This window comes from Trachurus trachurus (assembly GCF_905171665.1).
Source record: "Trachurus trachurus genome assembly, chromosome: 6".
NCBI lineage: Eukaryota > Metazoa > Chordata > Actinopteri > Carangiformes > Carangidae > Trachurus > Trachurus trachurus.
The window spans coordinates 11580123-11607794 of NC_139897.1; the positions used below are offsets into that span (position 1 = coordinate 11580123).

Consider the following 27672-nt stretch of genomic DNA (forward strand, 5'->3'; position numbering starts at 1 on the left):
CTTCTACCACCGTGCAGTTTCAGTGCAAAAAGAAAGAGAAAAACAACTCACAGGGCTTCATCTGCTGGTTTTAAAGATGATCACAATTCCCCAACCAGATAAATCACAGTGATTCAAGCGTTTATAAATCCTCAGTTAAGCCTTCACTTGACTGGTTGCTTGGAGACATGACCACTTTTGGGTTACAAGTACCAGAACGGTGAACAGGCCAGATAACAGTGCACGTCTAAACCTCAAAGCAGCTTCAAAAGAAACAAAAAAAAAAAAGTAGTTTTTTTTATCCATAAGAAATAAATTAAAAAAAACCTTTTCATGTGTGGGACTCTTCATTGTCTTTTTTTAGATAGGCTTACTTCACATTTTGCTCTTTACAAAAAAAGAAAAAGAAAAAAGAAACCCCACTGTCCAATTCAAGCGAGGAGTCTTTTCAGGGGGGAAATTAATTAGCTGGGTCAGACTGACCTGTGACAAATGGAGCAGGGATTTACTCAGCAGTTCAAATGAGGGGACAGGAGAATGAGAAACTGATGTCTTTATCATGTTAAAGGCTAAAGTCTTGAGAATTTCATGTCAAAAATCTCTTCACGTTACATATTTCTGCAATGTATGAAATCATAGATGCAAAACCTGAGAGGGGAACCAGTGTTCATGCAGAGGCTGTGCTCTTACAATGAGCTGTCCTTCAAGCTCAGTACCACTGAATAGCTGGTATGTTGTTGATCAAGATATTGGCCTCACATTTGGTGGTGGGGGCTTTTATCTCAAATTGGCTGAAAAACATAGTCGAGACTAAACAAGACTGACGAGAACTTTCTTTTTCCTCTCAAATTGTAGAAATTGTGCTTATACACCGAAACAAGTTGAAACATAAGTATGCAATATTGATGATGTATTTTTGAAATGTATATTTAGATAGATAGAAACAGAAATAATCAAAGCCCCGTTCATAAACAGGATTTCTCAATACACACATTCACGCAGACACATGCACACACACTTGCAGCCTTTTACTGAAAGTCTTCTGAAAGCTCTTTTGTAGGTCCAAAGAATGCCCCTTCTGTCCGCAACTTATTTGTTCCACTTCCATGTAATTTGTGTAGGATGGGTTGGTAACAATATTGAGAGGAAGAAGTGCTAGACAGACAAGACGCAGCACACTGCCTGAATTGTATTTCATTCTGGAAATATGGCCGTTAGCTGTTTCTAAATCAAGCAGCCCTTCAGATTTTACTGTAACTGTTTCCCAGATGTTTGTTGTTGCGCAATCCATCACGCGGTTCCCACTGTAGTTACAGACAGATTTTGACATGTTTATTCTTCTCCCACTGCCCCAGCGTAGTTGCCCTGTGACGTCTCATCTGTTGGCAGGTGTTCAGAAATGTGCTGTATGTGCTTGTGAATTTCAGAGCTCGGATCGCAGAGCAGCGGGAAGCAAGGCACGAGCATGAAGGAGGGAAGTGGAGTTTCTTACGCGTGGAGGGCGCTGCTGGTGGGGATGTGCGTGCTGCTGCTGCTGCTGAGCTCTGCAGGTTTGGTGTTTGTGCTGGTCCGGCAGAGAGAGCTGACGCAGGAGCTGTTCAGGCTAGACGCCCAGATGCAGGAGCTGTCACAGAGCTGCAGGCTGCAGGCGGCCGTCCCGTCCACGGACCGTCGTGGAGAGGCTGCAGAGGTGAAGACGCTCCACCGCAGCAGAAGGAACCAGGAGGAAGAGCCAACAACTGGTGAAGAGAAGAAGGATATGCTGATGCTGATGTCATACTCCATGGTCCCTGTAAGACACCAACATCAATGAATATGGGCTCTTTTCTGTCAGATTGTGAATACTACTGCATGCTCATACACACCCACACACACTCATTTGAAAACGTGAGTAGCCTACTGTGATGAGAGAGAACAAGGGAGGAATCACAAGTTTCTTTCTGTCTTTAATACATAGAAACATTGGCTCACTTTTCCCTTTAGAGAAAAGAAACATGTCCATGTAATGCAAAGAATTCAGGAGTCTGTTGCAGTGATCAGGAATGGCTCTGTTTTTCCACTGAGTGTTTCCTGGATAAATTCTTCGAGTAATGGAGCTTGACTGTTGCCTGCTCCTCCCTCCACTCTGCTCACGTCCTTTGGGAGCTGGCATTTCTTCACAGGGTGCTACTGTATATTATTAACGCCACATTTTACCTGAAAAAAAAAAACAGCAGTGCTATTATTAACCTGATCAGTGTGGACTCCACTCACTCAGTAACTTTATACTTAATAATAATAATAATAATAATAATAATAATAATAATAATAATAATAATAATAATAATAATAATAATAATAATAATAATAATAATAATGGGTAGGACTGCAACCTTCTCTTTTCAATCATTTTCTGATTTCTTTGCTTTTTGGATTTTCAGAGCTGAAGCAAAAAGATAAAACTGTTTGCTTTGTCAACTATTGATTACTTTTTGTCATTTTTGTTTCAACAAAATCATATAAACAATTCAAGTCATTTAAATTGTTAATATTCCTGCAGTCACCCAATTGTATCAGCTCTAACAAAAAGAATAATGTGAAGATAACAGCTGTAATCTTTATATGTAAATAAAAGGTGATGTTTGTTTCCATGTGACGAGACGAATGACCAGACTGTGTAACACTGAAAAGTGTCCTGAGTTTTACAGGACAGATTTGCAGCTTTCTTACACTCAACACTTATAGTTTACAGTGTCTCTCTGTGTTTTCTATAATTTCAGGTCAAATCTGTCATGGAACTGTGTAAAAACTCCAAAGGACTTTGTCCAACAGGTGCAGCTCACAGATATTATTCACTCCAGCACTGTGCTGTTTATTGTAACTCGTGCCTTACTGTTCTCACTTTGTGTGATATAATATCTGTTTTCTTTTTCAGGTCCAGCCGGACCTCCAGGTAAAATCAGTCATTTTAATTTGCTGCATTAGTTATTCAAACTTTGCGGAATATGTTGCCACATAACAAAGAACTGTTTCCCATTAGGTTTGCCAGGTAGAGTTGGTTCACCAGGACCACGGGGTGTGCCAGGGCCGGAGGGCAAACGAGGCAGAAAAGGTGGGAGAACTGTTCATTGTTTTTCATACACTAATAATAACACACTATATAGATTAACCATGTGTGCAAATGTGTCTCAGACAACAAAGAGGACTCCACTCTGAGACAGCGGCCAGTGATTTGTTTGCAACAGTCCTCCAATGTGAAACTATGGTCACGTAACAGAAGCGCCCCACTGGCTGTTTACAAGACATTTTGTTTATAGCTGCCAATGAGCTGTTTGCTGGAATGATTACACCATAATTACACCAGATTTTGTGGCAGTTTAAACTGTTTTCAACTTTGTCCAAAGTGTTTTGCCGTTCCTCAGTAACTGGACATTTCTGTCCTCTCCAAAGTCATCACAGATCAGCACAGGTTGTATTTTTCATTTAGAAAAGGTTTTTCATGTGTGATCGCCTGCAGACAGTTTCACAGTCCTATAATTAGCGCATGATTGTTCTGTTGTTAGGTTTTTATTTTTTTAACTAAACCAATCACTATATACTGCAGGGCCACCTGGAGAACCAGGACCTAAAGGAGACCCGGGGTCTGTGCGAGTGACAGGTGAAACCGGCAACGACATTCTCAGTGAAGGTGAGAGACGACCTCACTCTTGAACCTGATATGACCAAAGTGTTGGAAGAGGAGGAGACGTCACATCTCAGACTACAACCACTGTTCTCAATCTGAAAAGATTTCACCCAATTTAACAAAATACTTGTTAGGACAGACCTGACCTGTTGTGGCCCGTTGACAGGCAAATGGTTTCATTTAACATTTTTAATCCACTTGTGGGAAGAAATAAATAAACCACAGCATCTGCGGTTCACTAATGCTCTGTTATTATCATCTATGCCAGCTTTACTCTGACCTGTAGCTATACTATGTCTGTATTCAAAGGCCCTCCTGGTCCTCGGGGTCCACCAGGCCCACCAGGCACACCTGGCCCACCTGGTCCAGCCTGTCCTGCCTGTTATCCAAATAAAGCGAGAAACAAGACCAGGGGACGTGTTAAGGAAACCAACGTGCTGATGGGTAAGAAATCACTACGCTACACTAAAAACCTCTCCAGAGGGGAGAGAATAAAAACGCAGGCTCGTTGGAGCCACCATGTGGTTTTCAAGTTGGTGTCATAAAGAGATCAGAAAGATCCCCAGAAGCTTCTCTGATGAGTCCTGACCACGACACACTCTCCACTGTCTTTTCTTGAACAGCATGGAGTCTTTAATCAATTTTATCAAAATATGATATTAAATAATAGTTTCACCTCAGTCCTATTGCCCTGGGTTACTGCAGCCATAGACTGTGTCATGGTTAGTATTTTAAACAAACTGATATTCTAAGGCCCTTCACACCAAAAAATTAATCAAATCTCTCTTAATCAAGTGTGTTAATAGTCTGATTATCGTATTATTTTGTCTCTTTGTTTATTTAGTTAATTCAGTTGGTCGCAGTTTCTGGAAATTGTATTTCCCAGCATGAAGGTCACACAGCACCCTGCTCTTAAAGATCTTAACCAACAAAGTCCTAGCACCTTCTCAAAGTACTGGCTGAATACATTCAACAGTTAATCACTATTTTTTTTACAGCTGCGGGAGTGTTTGACTTTTGGTCATTTTTAAGCATTAACAAAACACAACGGTTAACTTTCCATTTCATTATCTAGATTCATCTGCCCTTCTCCTGGCCAGGGAGTCCTTCAATGAAACTCACACAGGAAACAACAACAGGACAACTATGAACAAGACTGGTAGGAAATAATCCAGATTTACATAATGCACAACAATGATGTGACATTATGACTTAAGCCTTTAGTTCCTCTTTGTGTTGTTGTGACATCTGTAACACTTATTCAAGATTCATGTTGTATTTCTTTCTGCAGAATCACCAACACCACGTCCAGCTGATGAGGCCAGAAATGTCCTGGACGTTACTGACTCCGAGAAACTTCTAGGCCCCACGATAAGACCTGGTAAAAAACAACAACAAAAAACATTTGAGCATTAGAGACTGAAGACAAACATAAGTCTGACTATATGAGAAAAACACAATAGCCCAACACTGTTTTATTCTCTAGAGTCAGGATCATTTCATCCAGACGACACCTTGAATGACACCAGCACAGGAAAAACCACAGAGGCAGCAAAACTGTCAACAGGTGAGAAATACTGTGTTTTGAATTGTAATTGTAAAATGTTTCATGTTCGTCTCTTGTGTCCCAGTTAGAGGTTCTACATAACAACACCATTAGTGTTAGTAATGTCATGTCTCATTTCTCCCTACAGACCTAATTCACGTAGACTTGAGTGACAACAGTGATGGAAATATCATTGATGCTACAACAACAAGTGGTGAGAAACTGTCATGCTGATCTTTTACACACAAATAAAGTATCTGCGTTATTAAATGGACGGAGGATGTTACTGACAGACGGCTTCACTGATGCGAATTGATTTAATTTCACATTTGTTTTATTACATCCTCAATCTACCTTAGTACCAGAGAGGAATCAGACTGTTGTGTGTGAGCGTACACTACCCAATGTGATTGACCTAATTCGGTTTTATTTTCTTCAGAGTTTGTATCATCTGGTCCAGACAACAGTCATGACACCTGGACTGAAACCAGCACAGAGGCTCCACTCAGATCAATACCAGGTAGGAGATACTGGAACTCATTCATGAAATGTTTGTACACATAGATTTGATCCTAACATAATATGATGCTCCTCTTTCTTTTTGTCTTTCTTGCCAATTTTACCAGTACCAACACATTCAGCTCATGAAGACAGGGATGTAGATATGGACATAAATAAAGAAGCTGGTAACCAAACACTTTTTTTGTCACTCAAGTGGAATTTCACTGGCTTTACACAGGAGATTTAATCTCATATTATACTGAATTCATAGGAAGAGAGATTAAAAATGTAAAAAGTAGCAAATGTTTACATCTACAAACATATTAACCCAAAACTGTTTTATTCTCTAGATTCAGGATCATTTCATCCAGACGACACCTTGAATGACACCAGCACAGGAAAAACCACAGAGGCAGCAAAAGTGTCAACAGGTGAGAAATACTGTGTTTTGAATTGTAATTGTAAAATGTTTCATGTTTTATAGTATCTATACGTCATCCATAGACTGAATTCCAGAAACTGTCATGCTGGATGTCGACTGTGTGTTTAGTGTCACAGATGGACACAAATAAAGATGATGTGATTGACCTAATTCAGTTTTATTTTCTTCAGAGTTTGTATCAGCTGGTCCATACGACAGATATGACACCTGGACTGAAACCAGCACAGAGGATCCAGTCAGCCCCAACTGGAGATTCTGGGAATCATTCATAAACTGTTTGTACACAGATTTAATCTTAATGACATATCAAGATCCTCTTTCTTTTTTCACCAACACCAACACATTCAGCTCATCAACAGAGGGATGTAGATATGAACATAGATAAAGAAGCTGGTAACCAATTACCTGAGCTTTTGTTTTATTTTCACTCAAGTTGATTTTTTCTACATTTACAGAGGAAATTTTATCTCCTATCTTCGCTCGATATTAGAAAAGAATAAAAGAACATAACCAGCATCAAAGCATAAAATAAAATAAAAGTATTCATATCTTATGCTTGAGTAAAAGTACCAATCCTTCACTGAAAGTACAAAAGTATTATCCCATCCAAAGTACAAAATATTGTTTTTGATTACATTCGACGTCTTTTATTTTCTAGACTTTGACTCTTCTACTGAAGACAACGGGCACAGCACCTTGAATGACTCCAACACAGAGAATATTGATGATATCGTTCAAAGTGGTAAGTCAGGTTTCAAATAAAACAGTTTCATTTTCTCTTCTATCACAATACTGTGAATTTATTACCAGTTATAGTATCTTTACGTCATCCATAAACACCCAACAACATGATCGTAACATCACATCATACTCTTCTTTCTGTCTTTCTTTCCAGTTTTACCAACACCAACACATTCAGCTCATGAAGACCAGGATACAGACATTTACATGAATAAAGAAGCAGGTTAGTAATTATTTGTTTATTTTTTCCTTTATCAAGTGGATATTCAGTGCCTTTACAGAGGAGATTTCACCTCATATTTCCTCTTAATATATAGAAAATGTAAAATACAGCCAGTATCATGATGTGATTGACCCAATTATTTTCTTCAGAGTTTGTATCAGCTGGTCCATACGACAGACATGACACCTGGACTGAAACCAGCACAGAGGATCCAGTCAGCCCCAACTGGAGATTCTGGGAATCATTCATAAACTGTTTGTACACAGATTTAATCTTAATGACATATCAAGATCCTCTTTCTTTTTTCTTCTTGCCATTGTTATCAACACCAACACATTCAGCTCATCAACAGAGGTATGTAGATATGAACAGAGATAAAGAAGCTGGTAACAAATTACCTGAGCTTTTGTTTTATTTTCACTCAAGTTGAATTTTTCTACATTTACAGAGGAAATTGAATCTCCTATCTTCTCTCGATATTAGAAAAGAACAAAAGAACATAACCAGCATCAAAGCATAAAATAAAATAATGCATTCAAAATCATCCTTCACTGAAAGTACAAAAGTATTATCCCATCCAAAGTACAAAATATTGTTTTTGATTACATTCGACGTCTTTTATTTTCTAGACTTTGACTCTTCTACTGAAGACAACAGGCACAACACCTTGAATGACTCCAACACAGAGAATATTACAGGGACACAAATATTAACAGGTGAGAAATACGTTTTGAGAGTGAATGTGTGTGTAAGAAATCCCCCCTCTTCATTTCACCCATCGGTGAACAGTTATACATAATATTTAATTTTATGCAACAGAAACGCTTTCCATGGACCAAAGCAGCGATCCTCTCAATGACAGCGAGGCCATTAATGATATAATCATTCAAAGTGGTAAGCCAGGTTTCAAATAAAACAGTTTCATTTTCTCTTCTATCAAACAATACTGTATTGTTTATTACCAGTTATAGTATCTATACGTCATCCATAAACACTCAACAACATGATCGTAACATCACATCATACTCTTCTTTCTGTCTTTCTTTCCAGTTTTACCAACACCAACACATTCAGCTCATGAAGACCAGGATACAGACATTTACATGAATAAAGAAGCAGGTTAGTAATTATTTGTTTTATTTTTTCCTTTATCAAGTGGATATTCAGTGCCTTTACAGAGGAGATTTCACCTCATATTCCCTCTTAATATATAGAAAATGTAAAATACAGCCAGTATCATGATGTGATTGACCCAATTATTTTTTTCAGAGTTTGTATCATCTGGTCCAGACAACAGTCATGACACCTGGACTGAAACCAGCACAGAGGATCCAGTCAGATCAATACCAGGTAGGAGATACTGGAACTCATTCATGAAATGTTTGTACACATAGATTTGATCCTAAAGTCACATGATGCTCTTTCTTTCTTTCTTTCTTTCTTTCTTTCTTTCTTTCTTTCTTTCTTTCTTTCTTTCTTTCTTTCTTTCTTTCTTTCTTTCTTTCTTTCTTTCTTTCCAGTATTATCAACACCAAAACATACAGCTCATGAAGACAGGGATGTAGCTGTGGACATAGTTAAGGAAGCTGGTAAGCACTTATCAAGATTGTCATCTCAGTTCAGTTGTGCAAAGAAGAGATTCTTATTTAAACTGAGAAAAAATCTGGCTTTATATATATATATATATATAATATATAAAAAGAGAGGCTAAACTGTTTTATTCTCTAGAGTCAGGATCATTTCATCCAGACGACACCTTGAATGACACCAGCACAGGAAAAACCACAGAGGCAGCAAAAGTGTCAACAGGTGAGAAATACTGTGTTTTGAATTGTAATTGTAAAATGTTTCATGTTCGTCTCTTGTGTCCCAGTTAGAGGTTCTACATAATTATTATTAATACGTTTATTTGAAAACAGGGACAGTGCACATTAATAACATTACTGTAAATGCGCCAGAATTAGCCAAGAGGCTATTTTTCATCTGTAGTCCCCATTAGTGTTAGTAATGTCATGTCTGATTAAACCCTACAGACCTAATTCACATAGACTTGAGTGACAACAGTGATGGAAATATCATTGATGCTACAACAACAAGTGGTGAGAAACTGTCATGCTGGATGTCGACTGTGTGTTTAGTGTCACAGATGGACACAAATAAAGATGATGTGATTGACCTAATTCAGTTTTATTTTCTTCAGAGTTTGTATCAGCTGGTCCATACGACAGACATGACACCTGGACTGAAACCAGCACAGAGGATCCAGTCAACACCAACTGGAGATTCTGGGAATCATTCATAAAAAGTTTGTACACAGATTTAATCTTAATGTCAAATGAAGCTCCTCTTTGTTTCTTTCTTGCCAGTGTTATCAACACCAACACATTCAGCTCATGAAGACAGGGATGTAGATATGAACATAGATAAAGAAGCTGGTAACCAATCATTGGAGCTTTTATTTAATTTAATTTTTCTACATTAACAGAGGAAATTGAATCCCATACCTTCTCTTAATATTAGTAAAGAACACAAGAATGTGACCAGTATTAAAGCACAAAGTAAAATAAAAGTCTTCAGATCTTATGTTTGAGTAAAAGTAAAAAAAAAAAAAATATTATCCCATCCAAAGTACAAAATATTGTTTTGGATTACACTCACTATCTTTTATTTTCTAGACTTTGACTCTTCTACTGAAGACAACAGGCACAACACCTTGAATGACTCCAACACAGAGAATATTACAGGGACACAAATATTAACAGGTGGGAAATAAGTTTGAGAGTGATTGTTTACATATGCAATCACCCATCCATGAATAGTTATATAAAATATTTCACTGTATGCAACAGATCTACTTTCTACGGACCAAAGCAGCGATCCTCTCAATGGCAGTAGAGCCACGCAAGGTGGTAAGTCAAGTTTCAAAGTATACATTTTTAGTTCCACCTGTTTAAAAAAAAAATACTGTGTATTTCTTTCCAGTTATCGTAGCATCCACATGCCACACATCTAACAAGATGCTATGCTGTGGTTAGTGCATTGTCAAACAGGTATTAGGCAGCAGCTGTGGTTTTAAAGACAACATTAAAGGTGGACACACCACTGACTCTTCAACAAAACTGGCACCTTAAAAGATACCAAAGGAGAGAATAGTACAAAGGATAAAAGATAATTATTAATAGGAATGAAATTGTGTATTTTGGTAATATATATCATATACATGTATCATATAGCATATAGGCTACATGCTGCACTAAAACTCCATCAGAATAAGTCAGCTTTAATGTCTCATTTCACCCACAGGTCCACTTTCTGAAGATCAAATCAGTGATGCCTTCAATGGCACCAGAACCATGATTAAAACACCTGTGACAAATGGTGAGAAACTGTCATGTGATGTAAAATGTATGCATGAAGTCAGTACCAGCTATTTCATATTCATGTTCAAAATTCATTATTCTCTTCCACGTGTGAATTTGAAAGTTCTTTTCATTCCATGGTGAAGTACATCACCACTGTTGTGATGTATAATCACGTTACGCACAAATAGACTGTGGCTGGGGCGGTGCGTGGCGCAGTGGTTAAGGCGGCTGCCCCATGTAGAGGCTACAGTCCTCAAAGCAGGCGTCCCTGGTTTGAATCCCGCGCCGGGCAGACCTTTCCTGCATGTCATTCCCCCTCTCTCTGCTTCCCCCTTTCCTGTCTATCTCTACTATGGCTATCAAATAAAGGCAAAAAAGCCAATATATAATTTATATATATATAAAAAACAAATAGACGGTGGCTCAGTACCCATAGTTTCAGTATTATATGAAAAAATGTGAATTAATGTATTTTCCATTGTTTCTTTAGAATTTCAGGACAATGAGGAAACTTCATCCAGCAACGAGAGAAGGACAGATACTGGTGAGTGAACACTGCAAATTACAGTAGGCTGCCGAGTGTTGTTGACATTGATATTTAATATCTGTACCTTTCTCTCTGCAGAATCACTAACACTACATCCAGATGACAACAGTGGTCTCTTGAATGCCTCTGACTCTAAGAAATTTGCAGACACAAAAACAGAAGCTGGTAAACAACAATTATGAAGAGGCACATCTAACTTTGATTAGAGAAAAAAAACATATTAATCCTATCACTTTTTTTATCGTCTAGAGTCAGTATCATTTCTTCAAGATGTCAGTGATGGCAGTAGCACCTTATTCAATACCACCACAGGAGCACCAAATGAATCATTAACTGGTAGGAAAGACTCTTGAATTATACTTAGAAGTAACAATGACATAAAACCTTGTCTTTTGTATCTGATGCTGCACTATGTGACAAGACACTGTCATGGGTACCACATTACATTTTGTTATTGATTTACACACATTTATATAAGACTCACAATATGTCCATATGATATATGATTACCTTGCACAAAAGATACAGAATAAACACAGAATTTAACACCCACCATGTTTTTAAACCCTTTAGAAAATTATTATTGCTCTTTTTTCCTTCTTGTGTTTATTGTAGAGTCTTCAGATCCGCACCAGACAGATGTGACAGCCAATGAAAAAATGAAGAAATCTGGTTAGGAAAAGTCTAGCTATCTGTATCTATCTGTGTATCTATGTTTTTATCTATGTATCTATCGATCTATCAATCTGTCCATCTGTCATCTAATGAATCGACTTTTACAATAATACATTTATTCATTTAGAGTGCAGTATTAAATCTATTAAATGTTCGGAGAGAGCCACCAACATGATCACTACTTTTGGAGCCTGGATGTCAGACGCGTCGTGGCTGGATGACAGGCGATACTGGATAGCTGACCATTTTTCAGGTGATTCATGCAGCAACTATAACACAGAGTTTTGTGAATGATTGTTTATTTAACATCTTAACTTCTTTCCCAGGTCGAATTTTGTATGAGTACGGGAACATGTCTGCTGTTCAAAGCAGAAACTACAAAGCTGTAGATACTGGGAAGTTCTACCAGGGGTGCGGCCATGTTGTTTACAAGGGGTCGTTTTTCTTCCACCATGCAGGAACGAACCGGCTTGTGAAGTAAGTGTTTGTGTTAAACATATATAACAATTCTTTTGCATAACTCAGCTGTACTGAAGTTTTATGTTGCTATTATGTAACGTGTCCTATTATTTATTTTATTTTCTTCTCACTTATCTGTCATCAATTTTTAATTTTACAGACTAAACCTGAGTTCTCGGAGAATGGACACTCTGACCATGGGCCACAGCAGATATAACCGATTAAATTATCTTTTCAGCAACTCAAAGACGTACTTCAAATTTGCTGTGGATGAAAATGGACTTTGGGTCATTTTTGCATCAAATCCAACTGATATTTTAATGGTTGCAAAGCTCAATGTGGACACATTTTCTGTGGAGTCTGTCATTAACACTGCCTACCCCACAGCAGGCGTAGGAAATGCTTTCATTGTATGCGGGATATTATATTTAACAGATGACGAGGACAGAAAGGTGGTATATTCCTTTGATTTGAAGAAGGAGAGTCGATCTGATGTGAGCTTTGATTTAAGGCCAGCTAATGGCATCTTGGCTATGCTGTCATACTATCCCAACAGAAGGGTTTTGTATATGTGGGACAACAGCAGTGTAAAAACCTGCAAAGTGAAACTGAAACTGACCTAAAGATAACCACACACCTTGTAAAATAAGCATTTTTTTTTCTTGACACATCAGGTTGTTTGCATTATTTTCACAACACAGTGATCCAGGAGGAAGTTGCTGGTGAAGAAATACAATGTTGCACTGCATACCTATTGTTTACATTTAATGTTTGATGGAATAGTAGAATCAAGATTACTGAATGCTGACCATGTGTGTGGATACCAAAACATCACAATGCTGGATTTGACCAACACGACATGTAATGTGAGTTTTGGACATATTTTCACAGTGGAAAACCATTCCCTTGAGTTTGACAGAGCTGCAACAGTTTTCTATTGATTTTTGCAAAGTAATGTGTGACTGTTGACTGTTCATATTAAAGTTTCATGACAAAGTGCTTCACCGAAATTCGTCTCAATATTTATTGTTTAAACAGAACATTCATGGTGAAAGTGGTAGCCTACATGATGCCCTCCCAAATGTGTGGGTAGATGTACAGACAATGGCTCCACCTTGAGGCTTCACATGAAGAGTTCATCACTCTAATGCTTGCTCATCTTATGAAGAGATAGAGGAGCAAACTTTTGTCTGAATATGAACTAGAAAATAGCGTGCCAAGGAGGGATTATGTAGGCTACTGAGCAAAACAGGCCCAGACCCACAGTAGGCCCAAGTGTAACTGTTTGAGTATTGATTTAGGTAATTTGTTGGAGAATGGGCTATGATCTATTATGTCTCTGTTTTATGGAAACATGACACTCAGATGGCAGCAGGAGGGGGTGGTGGTGTACTAATTTGGTATTCAAAAAAACTGATTTAAATAAGTTTAAAATACGTTTGAGCACAGAAATCTAAATAGTTTAAATTTCACTAGATTCAAGTTGCTTAAATTGTGATACTGTAATTTTTTATCACTTAACAAATAAGAGTCACATGACTCGGCTCAATATTCAGAGAGGTTTACCTGCATAGTGTTGCTACTCTTATACTCTCATACATAAGAAAGCGTAATGTTTCTTTTAAAATTGAATCTGATTGTTTTTTTGTTTCTGAATCAGATTCAATTGGTGTTTAAGTGGTATACGGTTGTTACTGTTATTGTTTTTATTGTCACAACAACAACAACAACAACCACTACTACTACTACTATTAGAAATGTACGACGAGTACACGAACGCAGCACACGTTTAGCATAATCGTTGTGAACGGTGGGCAGTACGAGGGTCCGTGAACGCACCATGTCATCCCCGTGTTAGCTCTCCGTGTGGATTAGCAGATCTCAACCTATCTGGGTGGGTGTGCGCTGCCACGGCCGCAGACGGAGCCTCCATACTACTTTAACCCGCTCACACTGGTTTGATCGGGCAGCCGAGCAGCGGCTAACAGGCTAGCGGTCCACCGACCTCGTTCATAACAGCGAGCCTCGGCGTTACATCACTTTGGGTCGGGTCCCACCTGGGAAACAGCGGCCTAAAGAAGCCAGCGCGACCCAATTAATGCAACAGCTACTGTAACATTAGTATGACACACTGACCTGTCCAACTACAACAACAACACCACAGCGAAAAGACGCAGTGACTTTGTGTTTTTTGTTTTGTTTTGTTTTCCGAAGGGGGCAGCGTCAAGACGTGACTGGTTTTTTATATCGTGCCCTGTGAGTAAAAAACTAGCAAAGCTAATCACACGTTACCTCGCTGTAATGTTAGAATAAATTCATATATATGTGGCCTACGGGCTGGGTAAAGCTGTCCGTGTTCAACCTCAGTGTGACACCGACTCCAGTGCGGTGTGTCCGGTCCACGGGCAGCGGGCAGAGCCGCCGCTGGCCCGGGCCTAGCTCCAGGAGCTAACCGTCACCTGTTTACCTAACCTAGCAGCTAGCATGCTGTGTTGATGTTATTTGACGTTTATTGCTGTCGTTAGATGGCAGGCGATGCTTTATCCGTGATGGGGCCTAATCCCCCAGTGTGTTTCAGGTGTATTAAACACATTTCAGCGGTGATATGCGGCAGCACCGGCGAGCACCTTCAATTAACTGACCTGCTTTCGCTGCTAATGCTAACAGTGACGTAGAAGTTATGAAATGTTTTAACCCTCACCGGCCTCTGCTGTCTGTCTGTTAGCCTGCAGCTAATTTAGCCTCCTCCTCCTCCTCCTCCTGCTACTGCCTCTGCCTCTCTCTCTCTCTGTACACCGTGTTAATAACTTTTTGTTCATTTTCAAGGTTTTGAGCCGAAAGAAGAGCCATGTCCTGCCCGTGCACCTCGGCTGCCAGGCTGATCCTGAACACAGCCCACAGAGGTAAGACGGGACACGGCGTGCTGCTGCTCTCCGCCACCTGCCAGCTGGGTAAAGCTGCATGATGACATTGTGTGTTGGTTAAAGTAGGTCTCCAGCAGCTAACCCAGAGCTCGGCTTGTTTTGACAGCCCTGCAGTGTTCACACAGCAGGTGGAAAAGTTACTTAGAGAGCTTTGTTGGTAATGTTGCATCACGCAGCCTTGCATTGCGTTGCATCACACTTGTGCCTTGTTTTTTTGAGGAGTTAACACCTGAGTTGAAAATAGTTCGGTACATGAAATAGCGTTTTGTAGCCACAGCTAGGCTAATTAGTGACATTAACCACCTGTAGAAGCAGTAGCGAGGTTTGACAGCCTCACCTACCTCCAAGGTGCATGGAGATGGGCTGAAGTCTGAAGAGGTAGAAAAACCTGCAGCACTTGTTGAATGAGTATTACGTTTGTAGTAAATGTAAATAAGTAGACTAGAAAGTCACTCTTTGAGCTACTGTACTGAAGTTTGTATTTCAGCCTGCCAGAGACCATTTGTCTTGTTACTTAATCTTTAAAGTGGACTAATAACAGTTAATAGGAAATACAAAATGTGTAATACCAACTATATTTGTAGTATAATACTGTAAATAATGTTACTATAATGATTAACCTTTGCTGTTGGTGCATCTTAGTTTACTCAGCTGATACTGATTAGGAGCAGTTGTCTTGGGTTTATGACTCATCTGTTGTGTTGTGAACTAAATAACAGTCTCTTCCCCAATGACACACACAAGACTGAAAGCAACAGTTATTTTATTGATGAATTAAGTGAATTTCATGATTCTGAGGGGAATACTACTGGCAAATTGAGCATTGTATTGTAGTTTCTCACATCCCAGTGAGTTTGCTTTGCAATGTTCCTAAAAACAAGCATGAAATGATTGACTGCTAAGAAATGTCTTTTTTTTTTAATTTTTATAGTATTTGGTTAGTCACCTGCTCACTTCATCTGTAGTTACATGACAAATGGAAACACTTTTGAATGTTTTGTGTTACGTTGTTGTTACAGGATTTTCCTGCTCCAGGATCCAGTTCTTTTCTCTGAGCCGTCAGGGGTCTCGGGAAACTCACTTACCCACCCGGGTACGGGTGAGGTCATTTTCAGAGACTGCTGTCTGTTACGGCTCTAAAGATGGAACCACCAAGGACAGCGGGAGTGACGGTGGAAAGGTAATATTCTTGGAAAGTAAATCTTATTTGTCGCCTTCTTCCACTGTAGAACACACACCACTTTGTACGCGGAAGAGATGGTAATAACGTAATTTAATATGTGCTGACGCAGTCGTGTTTACACAGAAAAGCATCAGTGAGGGGAAGAGACTTTCTGGCTCTGGAGGATCAGGCAAGGGGGGAAACCAACTCCGCTGCCCAAAGTGTGGAGATCCCTGCACACATGTAGAGACCTTTGTATGTGAGTACACTTCTAAGTATTGGGTAACCGTGTGTCAGAAAAAGGGTTAGATGTACATTTTAGGTGCATTTATGCATGTAGAACCTTTAGAAACAATGAGGTGGTACCGAGGTGGTAGAAATGAATATATTAGTTCCTCAATGTAGATGACGGAGAATGAGCGCAGTTCTTGTGCAAAATATGAAGACCCTGTGTCATTGACAAATCAGTATTATAACTGTGAAAAGAAATATGGTTAACAGTGTTGGATGACATGGATGAAGAGGAGAAAAAACTCAATTGATGGTTTGTTCTTTGACTGAATAAACAAAATGAAAAGAGTGGCATAATATACAGTAGCACATTTTCTGAGCAAATAATCATTTTCATTCACGATTCTGTGCTAAAACATTTGTTGTTGTTTTTATCGTTATATTTTTGCCTTTAAAGCATCACATACGTAAACATTCCTCTCTAGTACAAACCCTAAGGGGTGGACAGAAAGAATTATAAACACAGTAGTGTAAATACACAGTACCATAATAGTGCACTTCATCTACCTAAGTTGTCAAAATAAACATGTTCAAGTGATGTTGGTTTTTGTTGTTTGCTCATTGGCATTTTCAGATTTGTGTTATTACATCAGTTGTGTAAGTTTTTAAGCAGCTGTTTGCCTCAAATCAGAAGTGTTGTTTGGGTTGTCAGATGGCGTAAGAAAACTCTTAATCAGCCAGATTAGCCATTTCTGCACTGGTTTGTTTTTGAAACTTCCCAGACTGTGACACAGTTTGTGTCATTTATTGACCAGTGATGCATCGAGTGTACATGTTCACTCTGCAGCCACTCAGCAAGGAAAAGTCATTGTATACCCCCAGTGGCGTAACACCACTCACCACTTTTTTAGACTCTGTTTACTTGCACAATTTTATAATGGGGGAAAAAAAAAACCTCAGTCAAGAGACCACTTGTGGTCATCATATGTTGTACAGTCAGAGGAGATGAGATGGAAGTGGATGTAAAGTGAATATATGAACATTGATCAATAAAGGGGCTAGCAGTAGCCTTTGTGTTTTGTTTTTTTAATCGGCTTATGCACAGACAATCTGTGAAGTCTTTTTTTGGCTTCATCATAGAACAAAGCAGCAATCTATCATCATCTGATGGTGATCAAATACCCTCTCACAGTGATTGTTATAATTCATTCATGAAAGGAACAAAATGTACAAGATGGAGGACATCATACCAGCATTTCATTATGTATGTTAATTACCTTGAGTTCAACAACAGTCTTTCTGCAACAGAAGCACACATCAGTGGACTCTTGAACTCATAATACTGAGAGCATCCCTGTCACATTACACTGTTATAGATTGTGAAATGTTTCAGCACTGACTGTGGTGTGTTTATCTTTTGTAGCATCAACACGATTTGTCAAATGCGAGAAATGCCATCACTTTTTCGTGGTCCTGTCTGAAACAGACTCTAAGAAGGGGCTAAACAAAGAGCCTGAGTCTGCTGCAGAGGCAGTGAAACTCGCATTTGCACAGAAACCACCTCCTCCCCCCAAGAAGGTAAGAAATCAAAGTGGCTAAAATATAGTTTTAAATGACTTTCATGAAGGTGATGCCTATTCTATTATAATAGTGATGTTATTATACTTACTAATACTGCATTAATGTGGTAACTATTCTTCTTTCCAGATATTTGCTTATCTCGACAAGTATGTTGTTGGCCAATCCTATGCAAAAAAGGTGTTAGCGGTGGCAGTATACAATCACTACAAGCGCATCTACAACAACATCCCTGCTGGGAGTCGACAGCAGGTGGAGGTGGAGAAACAGCCCTCCCTTACACCTCGTGGTCAGTATCAACTGTTCTGTGTAGACAGATCCTTCTGGTCACGTTTCATTTCTCAAAACCAAAATCACACATCTGAAAAAAACAAAACAAATCAAAATCTCGAATGATCCCGAAGAAAGAGTGTTTATTAAATCAAGTAGTGTGAGAAAATGTTCATCTTCTGTGTCTCCTGTGTTTCAGTGAGACCTATAATAGTCCAAAATTAAGTGCTAAATATGTGAATAATTCATGGGGCAAAAGAGACACAAGAAAAGTAAAAATCTATATAAAATAAATGAATTATTTCCTGCTGTAGGAGGTTGTGAGGATGCTGGAATATATCCGAAAGTAAAAACATAATCTGAAGACTGTAGGAGATTTAGTATATGCAAGATTTTGTCTGACAACAAAGATTAGTAAAATGTGTATCTAAATGTATATTTTAAAAGTTTACAGTATGAAGACTTGCTGTTAAAAAATCTATACAAACACTATTTGTGTGTTTGTGTGTGTAATCCTAATCTGTATTATTTGGCATTTGTTCAATAATTACATAACTGCATAAAGGATTTTGCAGGATTGCGTTGATAATGTCATAATGGTAATGATTAATAATAATATTGATTTGAGTACTTTCATCCTCTTCCTGTAGAGCTAGAGATGAGAAGACGAGAGGATGAATACAGATTCACAAGTAAGTGACTGGTCCTCCTCCCTGTTACGTTACCTCTGCCGGTGGTGACTGTAGAAGTCACAACACATTATAGCTTTTTTCTGTTTTTATTTTTTCGAGTTGTACAAATGCCAAACTGTACAGACCTCTGTGGATACTCCAGTTGTTGTGTTGCTTTTTTTAGCGATGTTTCTTGTAACTTATTTATAGTCTTGGTCAACCTGAAGAATTCATTATAAAATGATAAACCAGGATCATGTAGGTGATGCAATGCAGCTCCAGCTCCGGAGCAGTGGCTGATTAGTATGTGTTTAATTTCCCATTTCTGGCAGGTACAGATGAGTTATGAAAGCATTAAGATGAAAATGGTTAATCTTTGACTGACCCCACATTAAGATTAGATAGCCCAGTGACCTACATTCACATCTGTACTTTTGCTATGTTCAGTCCAGCCCTCCTCACTTAGTAACTCCACACGGACATGGACCAGACGGGTATATTTTTAGCCTGTACATAGAAACTATTAATATGCGCAGGTTGTCACATATACTATCAGTGAATGAATGTTGTGTTGAAATAGCACAGCAGTTTTTAAATTGAAAGCACCGCAGTCCTCTGGTGTGTAGGGCTTCGGTATGTAGAGCCTGTATACTGTATGGTGATACAGTATGCAGGTCGAACCTGCCCTAGACAGGTTCCTGTTTCCCAGGCATGAAGTGAACCCTGTGGCCTTTTTGTTGTTGCAGAGCTGCTGCAGATCGCAGGGATCAGCCCTCATGGAAATGCCCTGGGTGCGTCCATGCAGCAGCAGGCAAGTCAGCAGGCACCTCAGGAGAAGAGAGGCGGGGAAGTCCTGGACTCGACGCACACTGACATTAAACTGGAGAAGAGTAACATCATACTTCTAGGCCCAACTGGCTCAGGTTGGTGTTGTGTCAACATTGTCCTCAGTTGTCAAATTTCACTTTGATACCCGCCAGATCATTTGTGCCACTAAATATGCGCTTTATGTATCGGTATGAATCTGCCAAAAGAAATTTGATCGTGATTCCTCTAAATCTGTGCAGGAAAAACATTGTTGGCACAGACGCTGGCTCGCTGTCTGGATGTTCCCTTTGCAATTTGTGATTGCACCACACTAACTCAAGCTGGATATGTCGGAGAGGACATCGAGTCAGTCATTGCCAAACTGCTGCAAGATGCCAACTACTCAGTGGATAAAGCACAGCAAGGTGGGTAGACAGACTAAGTTTAACAGCACTACCGTTTCCCTTGCAAAACGTTTTAGTTATTAACTAATTGCAAAAACATATCACAGAACTCCTTCAACATGCCATATTTTCTAACATCAACACCCAGTCAAGGATGGTAAAAGTGGATCACTTACATGTTTGCAGTTATTTCTCACATTAGATTTGCAAGCACACAGTGCTTAGAATTAAAATGAAAGTGACAAAATTGTACTGAGGTGTAAGTTAAATAGAGTGGGCAGATAAAACAAATGAGGCAGTTGTAAATAAAAGGCATACATTGAAGTTATGAGACCAGCCATGAACATTGCATCCACTTACAGTACAGGATAGTAACAATACAAGATTAATTAATTAATTAATAAACACACTGGAGTCCATGTTTGCAAGTCTTACACATTGATTTAATGTGGACTGTTTTTAGGCACACACTTGTTTATCAGCACAGGGTCTGACTCGTGAAATGGGAGGAAGTCAAACTTACATCACTGTGGCCCTGCTCCTCTACTTCACAGGTATTGTGTTTCTGGACGAGGTTGATAAGATTGGCAGTGTGCCTGGAATCCATCAGCTGAGAGATGTCGGTGGAGAGGGAGTCCAGCAGGTCAGTTACATTAAATATAACCTTTGTGCAGACATGTCTTCACAACACATCAAACACCTATCCAAATGTATTTTAACAGTGTTGCAAGTGAAATGTAAAACACAGACTTTACTCTTGTATCTATTGACTTAGACTAGTGTTACTGACTCTCTCCGTCCTGTCAGGGTTTGCTTAAACTCTTGGAGGGAACTATCGTCAATGTTCCTGAGAAAAACTCCAGGAAACTGAGAGGAGAAACGGTGCAAGTGGACACAACAAACATCCTGTTTGTTGCATCCGGTGCCTTCAATGGACTCGACAGAATCATTAGCAGAAGAAAGAATGAAAAGGTAAATTTAACACAGCTCAGATGTAGCCAGCTAAGATTCCTGTCATTCCTGCTCCTAACCTGATCCTCATGTTTGTTGTTTCTAAGTATTTGGGTTTTGGGACTCCCTCCAACCTGGGGAAAGGGCGGCGTGCAGCGGCCGCAGCAGACCTGGCCAACACCAGCGGCGAGACGGACACGGTGGCAGAGATCGAGGAGAAGGACAGGCTGCTGAAGCACGTGGAGGCCAGAGACCTGATCGAGTTCGGAATGATCCCAGAGTTCGTTGGTCGACTCCCTGTGGTCGTTCCTCTGCACAGCTTGGATGAAGAAACGCTAGTCCGAATCTTGACTGAACCACGCAACGCTGTAGTGCCCCAGTACCAGGCTCTGTTCAGCATGGACAAAGTAAGGGCTCTAGCAATGTGGTGGTCACGCTACAGTGTTAGTGTTAGTGTAGTCTAGAAGGAGTTCCAGCACAGAGGCCTCCAAAAACAAAAATGTTGGATCATCTTTCAACAAAGAGTAAATAATGTCCTAGTACAATGCATTGTCAGTCAGATGCCTGCAAGATCACATTCTTTGTAGATTACTCCTTTAATAACTTTCCAGCATTACTATAAAAACACATTGCAGTGGTTATTGTAACTTCAGACTCAATCTGGCTGTTCAAAACTTCTCTGGATCAAAGTTTGCACAGAAAGTACAAAATGTGTCTGTTACTTGAAACGACACCCCAGCAATGCAACCCTTTTTTCCTTCTGTAAGATCCAGAGGAAAATGCCTGAATGGCAAGACAGTTGTCACTGGTATCTGTTTATTTATTCCTGAACAGCTGTATTTGTGGAATTGAAATGAACCTGCAATGTGTGTGTTTTTTTTTCCAGTGTGACCTCAATGTGACTAATGATGCCCTGAGAGCCATAGCCAGGATGGCCCTGGAGAGAAAAACTGGAGCTCGTGGACTCAGATCCATCATGGTATGTCAAAATTACTAAGGATATCACTCTTTTTTTTTAAAATTATATTTTGGGGCTTTTTTGCCTTTTATTGGATAGTATAGTTGAGAGAGACAGGAAATGGAGAGGCAGAGAGAGGGGGAATGACATGCAGTGAAGGGCCGCCCGATGCCAGACTGACTGCAGCGAGGACTGTAGCCTCTGCTCAATCCAATGTGCCACACGGCGCTCCTTTTTTTTTTTGTAGCTTTGTATGTTAGTGTCACACAATAACCAAACATCTTCCCTTCAACAGGAAAAACTCCTTCTGGAGCCCATGTTTGAGGTACCACACTCTGACATCATGGCTGTTGAGCTGGACAAAGATGTTGTCCAAGGGAAATCCCAACCCAGATACGTCAGGTCAGTATCTCTGGGCTCACAGGAGGGGTCCACATGTTTGTGTCATGTCAGCGTGCTGAGGTCTCTGAGGTCTCTGAGGTCTCTGAGGTCTGAAACCTGAACTGGGGTTTCCATTTGAATTTCAGGACTCCAGCCAAGGAGTCGGCGGAGGAGGAGTACGACTCGGGCATTGAGGAGGAGAACTGGCCCCGACAGGCGGATGCTGCTAACAACTGAACCACATGTCACTCATTTCAGCTAAAGACAATGAAATGTCTGAAATAATTAGATTACTATGAGCCCTCGGATACCAACTCTGGGTATTATTATAGCCCCTGACAAACAAGCTGTGGAACGTTGAAGTAGGTAACGAACGCTGCTGGTTCTCAGTGAGGAGTGTTTTAATGATGAACAAGTTGAGAGAGTGTAACAACCTTTTGTCCTGTGCATCAGACGTTAATTATCTAGTGGTGCACTCACACGATGGATCTTTATAAAATATTTCAATCTCTGGGGATTGTTAACATTTTATCTATATAAAGATAATGCAATTTTATTAATGAAAGGATGTGTAGCTAGTTATTCGTTTTCTCTTTCTGTGGTGATGGGCTGTAATGGCAAGGGAAGCAAATGGGAACTATGGGATCATACTGTACACTTGACAACGTGGGGTGCGAGAAAGTGTAGATGTAATGTTACCATGTCCAGTAATGCCTTATATCATAAGGGCATAATATTCCATGAGCACATCAATATTTTGATGTTTTCTTCTTTACCACCATTGTAATAATGGTGCTCACAGTGAAATCAGGCTGTAAATGTTGAGCTACACTGCTTAGGTAGCATTTGTAAGCAGTTTGTATGACATGACCTCTAATTAGGAGAACATATTGTAAAGTGTTAAAGCACCAGCACACTAAACACAGCAGGTGACACATAATGGTGACCTTTTAAACAGCCAGAATGGTTATTTTTCAGTGTTTGCTTCCTCTACTAGCCCACCCTGTAGGGAATGTATACGTGTTAACTTACAGACCTATGTTTTCACAGGACTACACCAGAAAGCTGTTTCACATAGCAGGGTTAGCAGGTTATCTTAGAAACTTTAGTGCCAGTGAAATATCCCTTTTGTTTTGTAATAGTTAGTTATCCTGGACTCACGACTGAAATACACCCTTCAACCAGATATTCACACCGTATTTCCCGTTTTCCGTATCAGATAGATCATTTCTCTCTCAGTTAGCTGCCTGCCACTCTGAACCTGCGTTGTCAAACACCTCTCACAGCAGCAAGTATTTTTACTTTCTTTATATGTGCCCCAGCGTTGGAGAACCGCCTCACCTGTAGTGACGCAATACCCTGTTACTAAATGGTACCACAATTCACATCACGTCTGTAATAAAGCCTCTACCTAAATGCTCTCTGAAGCACCACGCTGCTGTACTCTTTAACATGCTGTTTGTGCTACAAAATGAGATTAAACTAGATCTGTTCTCCTTCTGCTTTAAGTTTCCTTTTCTCTCCGTCAGGTTTCGATGCTTGCTTTTTGTTTTCCAAGGTCTGTTACAGAACTTTAACCCTTCCCTTCCCCCACCACAACTTTGTGACTCCTAAATTTATTGTGATTGTTTAAAATATATAAATAAAATGTTTATCTCTGTACAAAATCCTATGTTTTGTTTTTAACCGTTAAACACGTCTCCACCTGATGTGAAGTCAGTGGTGAAACGGGACATGAATGAGTGACATCACATTGTTGTGCTACAATGTTTCCACTCTCACCTTTATGTAATCGGCTAATCTCTGGAAAGTATCTTGGTTTCCCAATACCTCAGCAGTCCCCTAATCCTCCTGCATGTCCACATGAAAGAGTCAGACAGTCTGAACCGAGGACGAGGAAGCTGCGACTAGACATGTGTAAAAATAATTATAAAACAAATGGATTATAAATAATAAAATCTTATGACAATCGTATCTTAAATTGCAAATGCACAGGTTTTAAATGTAAAACATAAAAATTAAACATTAATTCAATGAGTTTTATTCTGACATTTTAAACTTTTGTTTAGTATTATTCTGTTAGATATTTATATACTATAATATATTTTTGAGTTGTGCATTGTTTGTGCTGTACCTGCTCAGGTAGAACAACATGTGCCTGGGGGTATTATTGGTAAACAACTCCTCAGACGATGATGATGTCAAGAGGCTTAGAGATGAAGAGGTTTATTGTGCATGATTATGCATGATGTCAGTTGGTCAATCCTCTACCTCACGCAACCTGAGAAAGCTCCAGAGCGCCGTGGGCCACAGACAAAACACCAGACACAGGTAAGACATGACAGGAACACAGTAATCATTTGGTTGGTTTTTAGCTGAAAACCTCAGTGACTCTGTGGTTCCCCTGACGCAGGCTATTTCTCCTGACGATGAACCCCATGGAGGATGTGCCGCTGCAGACCCTACTCGGTCCCCTGCAGGAGGAGGTGGAGATGGTGGAGGCTCCAGATATCACCATACCAAACTGCCAGCAGACACTGGAAGAAACTCAGGTGGAACATCCGAGTGAAGAGTCACATGTTTTCTGTTTTTAATGACTTTCATCAGCAGTGTTCAGTCATGGCTTTTAGATTAAATCAAGGTATTTACTAATTATGTTACATAGGAGAAATCAGTATTTTCTGTGCTCATTTTAATGTGTTCATATTGTAAATATTGTAAAAGCTTTTCACTGTGTAAGATTAGACATAATTCAGAACACTTTCTCAAAAAACAATCTGCATGTCAGTCTTTGGTTAATTGTTGTCATGAGTGATTTATGAGCATGTTGAACAGTCAACATACTAGAAAGGTTGACAAGTATTTTGAGGTTGCATTATTTTGTGATAAAACCATCCAATCATTCCTTTATTTTTATGGTGTTTTTCCACTGAAGACATTTTTGACTGATTATTGTGCAGTTGAAAAACATGTTTGGTTTGTGTTTCTCTGCAGTATGGATTCGACATGGAGAAGTACATTGTATTTGGGCAGCAGCCAGCCAACCTGGTCCCGTCCTGTCCCCCTTACTGGCTGATGTTCAGCAGCCCCCAGCCTGCGGGCCGCAGGAGCAGTCTGAAGAACAGCAGCCCAGGGTCCCCGAGCCCTCGGCCCCGCAGCCACAGTCTGAACTCTGCAGACACCAACAGGCTACGCCATCGCACTGTCAGGTTCCTCGAGTCTGATTCAGAAGATGAGGACGGGTACTTCGAGGACAACGAAGGCTCCTCCACTGAAGATGCACGTCGCCCCGTCAAGAGCAGAGATCGGCCCAGGAGTGCTGCTCCCAAAGACCCCGTCTCCAGATTCAAAGACATACACTTTGGTCCATCCACCACCTGTAAACCTGACTCACCTCAGAGCCTCCGAGGCCACAGAGGCACCGCCTCCCTCCAGGACTGCAAACAACCTCTGCGAGCAGCGGAGCAGCACAGGCCACAGCAGGCCAGCCCCCTCCTCCACGGGCACAAGAACAGCAAGAAGCGACAGCGCCAACAGGGGTCAGTGGGGAGGAGGTACTCTCTGAACAGCCACAGCCCACCTGCTGCTGCTGCTGCTGCTTCCCCACCCAGACTGCTGCAGCAGAGACCCTCCTCCGCCGGGCCTGCTGTCAAAAACCGCAGACAGAAGGTTGAGTTTCCCTAGTGTTTGTGTCTCAATGTTGAATATCCACACATTGATCACTTTTATCTTAACTTATCTTTCATAACTCACAAGGCTTCTCTGTCCTTCCCTCGTCACCGCCAGGCCCCGAGGACCGGTGGCTCGAGGGGGGTTTTCTTTGACTCAGCAGCAGAGTTGATGTCAGCGCTCAGCCAGGAGGAGAGGGAGCTGCTGGAGACCGTCACAGAGAACGGCTACACTTTACGCACAGCCATCCTGGCGCTGCAGAAGACCGGCTACAGCAGCCCGGAGAAGGTAGGGACCTCTTGGGTTCAGGTTTTAGATAGATGTTCATCAATACCTATTAAATGATTTATAAACCTTCATTATCAGTGGGGAAAGTAACTAAGTGCTTTTGATCAAATATCTTTTCTTGTGTATTTCTGTTTTGGGCTGCTTAATACTTCATTTCTGCTACATTCATCAAATAATGTACCCTACGTTTATTCCATTGCATTTATTATTCAGCTCAATAATGTACCCCCACCTTCACCAGCTGCAACTGAGATTGAATAAAAAATGCTAAGAATGTTGCTTACATTGAATAAAAACTATTACATGCCAACAAGTTCAAGGTTTATATAAATATAAATATATTTTGATGTCAAAAATCTGTACTTGAGTAAAATGTTAACTGTAGGACTTGTGATCAAGTCATTCTTCATTGTAACATTGCTACTGTTACTTATATATTTATTTAAAAAGAAAACATTGGTACCTGAGTGACAATTTAGTAAATAGGAGAATGCATTAAAGCAGATGGCTAATTGTAAAACAAGAACATGCACAATGAGCCACATCATGTGCATCTAAAGAAGTCTGTCAGTGATAAATGCTTCAGTTCCAACAGTCAAAGGGAGTGGTCTTTTCTGTCCATTGACTGAAAAGATAAAGAAAGGTGGGAGACAAACTACAACAATATCAATGTGGTTTGTTTAAATGTGGACTCACAACCTGGCAACCCAGTCGTATTTATGTAATTACAACAGCTTCTTGGGATTTTTAAGTAATGTGAAGGTATTTTGTTACAATTTACCATGGAAACTAATTGTGTGCTTTGTTCAGCACCAGTGAGACAATCTTGTCACTACTTGTCTTTTTATCAACAGATACTGAAGTACCTGGTTGCCAGTGACCGTCTGTGTGAACTGGGATATGACGAAGCACAGGTAGAGGAGGCCTTGGAGATGTTTCAGAACTGCGAGAGCAAGGTGAATGAGACACTAAAGCAGAACAACAGCTACACCCCCTCCTTTGGTCAACCATCATCATGTCCATTAACGTGTTTGTACTTTTATTTTAGGCTGCTGAGTTCCTGCGCCTCCTGACTCAGTTTAATGAGATGGGCTTCCAGCAAAGTGCAATCAAAGAAGTGCTGCTTGTTCATGAAAATCACCGTGAGAGGGCTCTCGAAGAACTCATGACACGCATGGCTTAAACAGACTGTCTTCTTAAAGGATTATATTCACGTCTACAGCATGTGATCAACATTAA

General features: G+C 40.1%; 3 protein-coding genes across 9 annotated transcripts; all 3 read left to right on the forward strand.

Moving 5' to 3' along the window:
- Positions 1-1287: 1287 nt before the first annotated feature.
- LOC310987130 (uncharacterized protein) lies at positions 1288-13121 on the forward strand. 6 transcript variants are annotated; one of them, XM_083973301.1, is made up of 32 exons: positions 1288-1771; positions 2739-2790; positions 2894-2911; positions 2999-3070; positions 3563-3646; positions 3953-4087; positions 4719-4802; positions 4935-5024; positions 5130-5210; positions 5338-5403; positions 6303-6407; positions 6791-6874; positions 7028-7096; positions 7246-7350; positions 7726-7812; positions 7916-7990; positions 8147-8215; positions 8366-8446; positions 8617-8685; positions 8825-8905; positions 9130-9195; positions 9297-9401; positions 9772-9858; positions 9946-10005; positions 10400-10474; positions 10949-11002; positions 11084-11170; positions 11255-11341; positions 11621-11677; positions 11808-11933; positions 12007-12157; positions 12300-13121. In XM_083973301.1, exons 1-32 carry the CDS (start codon positions 1445-1447, stop codon positions 12760-12762), a joined length of 3252 nt encoding a protein of 1083 aa, XP_083829427.1. In that variant the 5' UTR covers positions 1288-1444; the 3' UTR covers positions 12763-13121. The 6 variants fall into 6 exon arrangements, with proteins under 6 accessions (XP_083829427.1, XP_083829430.1, XP_083829428.1 ...); XM_083973304.1 differs by lacking the exons at positions 6303-6407; positions 6791-6874 and adding an exon at positions 5629-5709; XM_083973302.1 differs by lacking the exon at positions 8825-8905.
- A 923-nt stretch (positions 13122-14044) lies between these two features.
- clpxb (caseinolytic mitochondrial matrix peptidase chaperone subunit Xb) lies at positions 14045-23974 on the forward strand. Of its 2 annotated transcripts, XM_083973073.1 has the most exons (15): positions 14048-14395; positions 14966-15042; positions 16083-16243; positions 16370-16484; positions 17880-18034; positions 18164-18323; positions 18955-18996; positions 19722-19898; positions 20043-20207; positions 20741-20829; positions 20994-21158; positions 21245-21544; positions 22024-22116; positions 22391-22497; positions 22623-23974. In XM_083973073.1, exons 2-15 carry the CDS (start codon positions 14988-14990, stop codon positions 22711-22713), a joined length of 1875 nt encoding a protein of 624 aa, XP_083829199.1. In that variant the 5' UTR covers positions 14048-14395; positions 14966-14987; the 3' UTR covers positions 22714-23974. The 2 variants fall into 2 exon arrangements, with proteins under 2 accessions (XP_083829200.1, XP_083829199.1); XM_083973074.1 differs by lacking the exon at positions 18955-18996 and having other exon boundaries at positions 14045-14395.
- A 931-nt stretch (positions 23975-24905) lies between these two features.
- LOC310987312 (uncharacterized protein) lies at positions 24906-27616 on the forward strand (the record flags this gene model as incomplete). Its single annotated transcript, XM_083973509.1, has 5 exons — positions 24906-25028; positions 25471-26145; positions 26263-26433; positions 27288-27389; positions 27482-27616. 5 exons carry the CDS (start codon positions 24906-24908, stop codon positions 27614-27616), a joined length of 1206 nt encoding a protein of 401 aa, XP_083829635.1.
- Between the last annotated feature and the right edge of the window lie 56 nt (positions 27617-27672).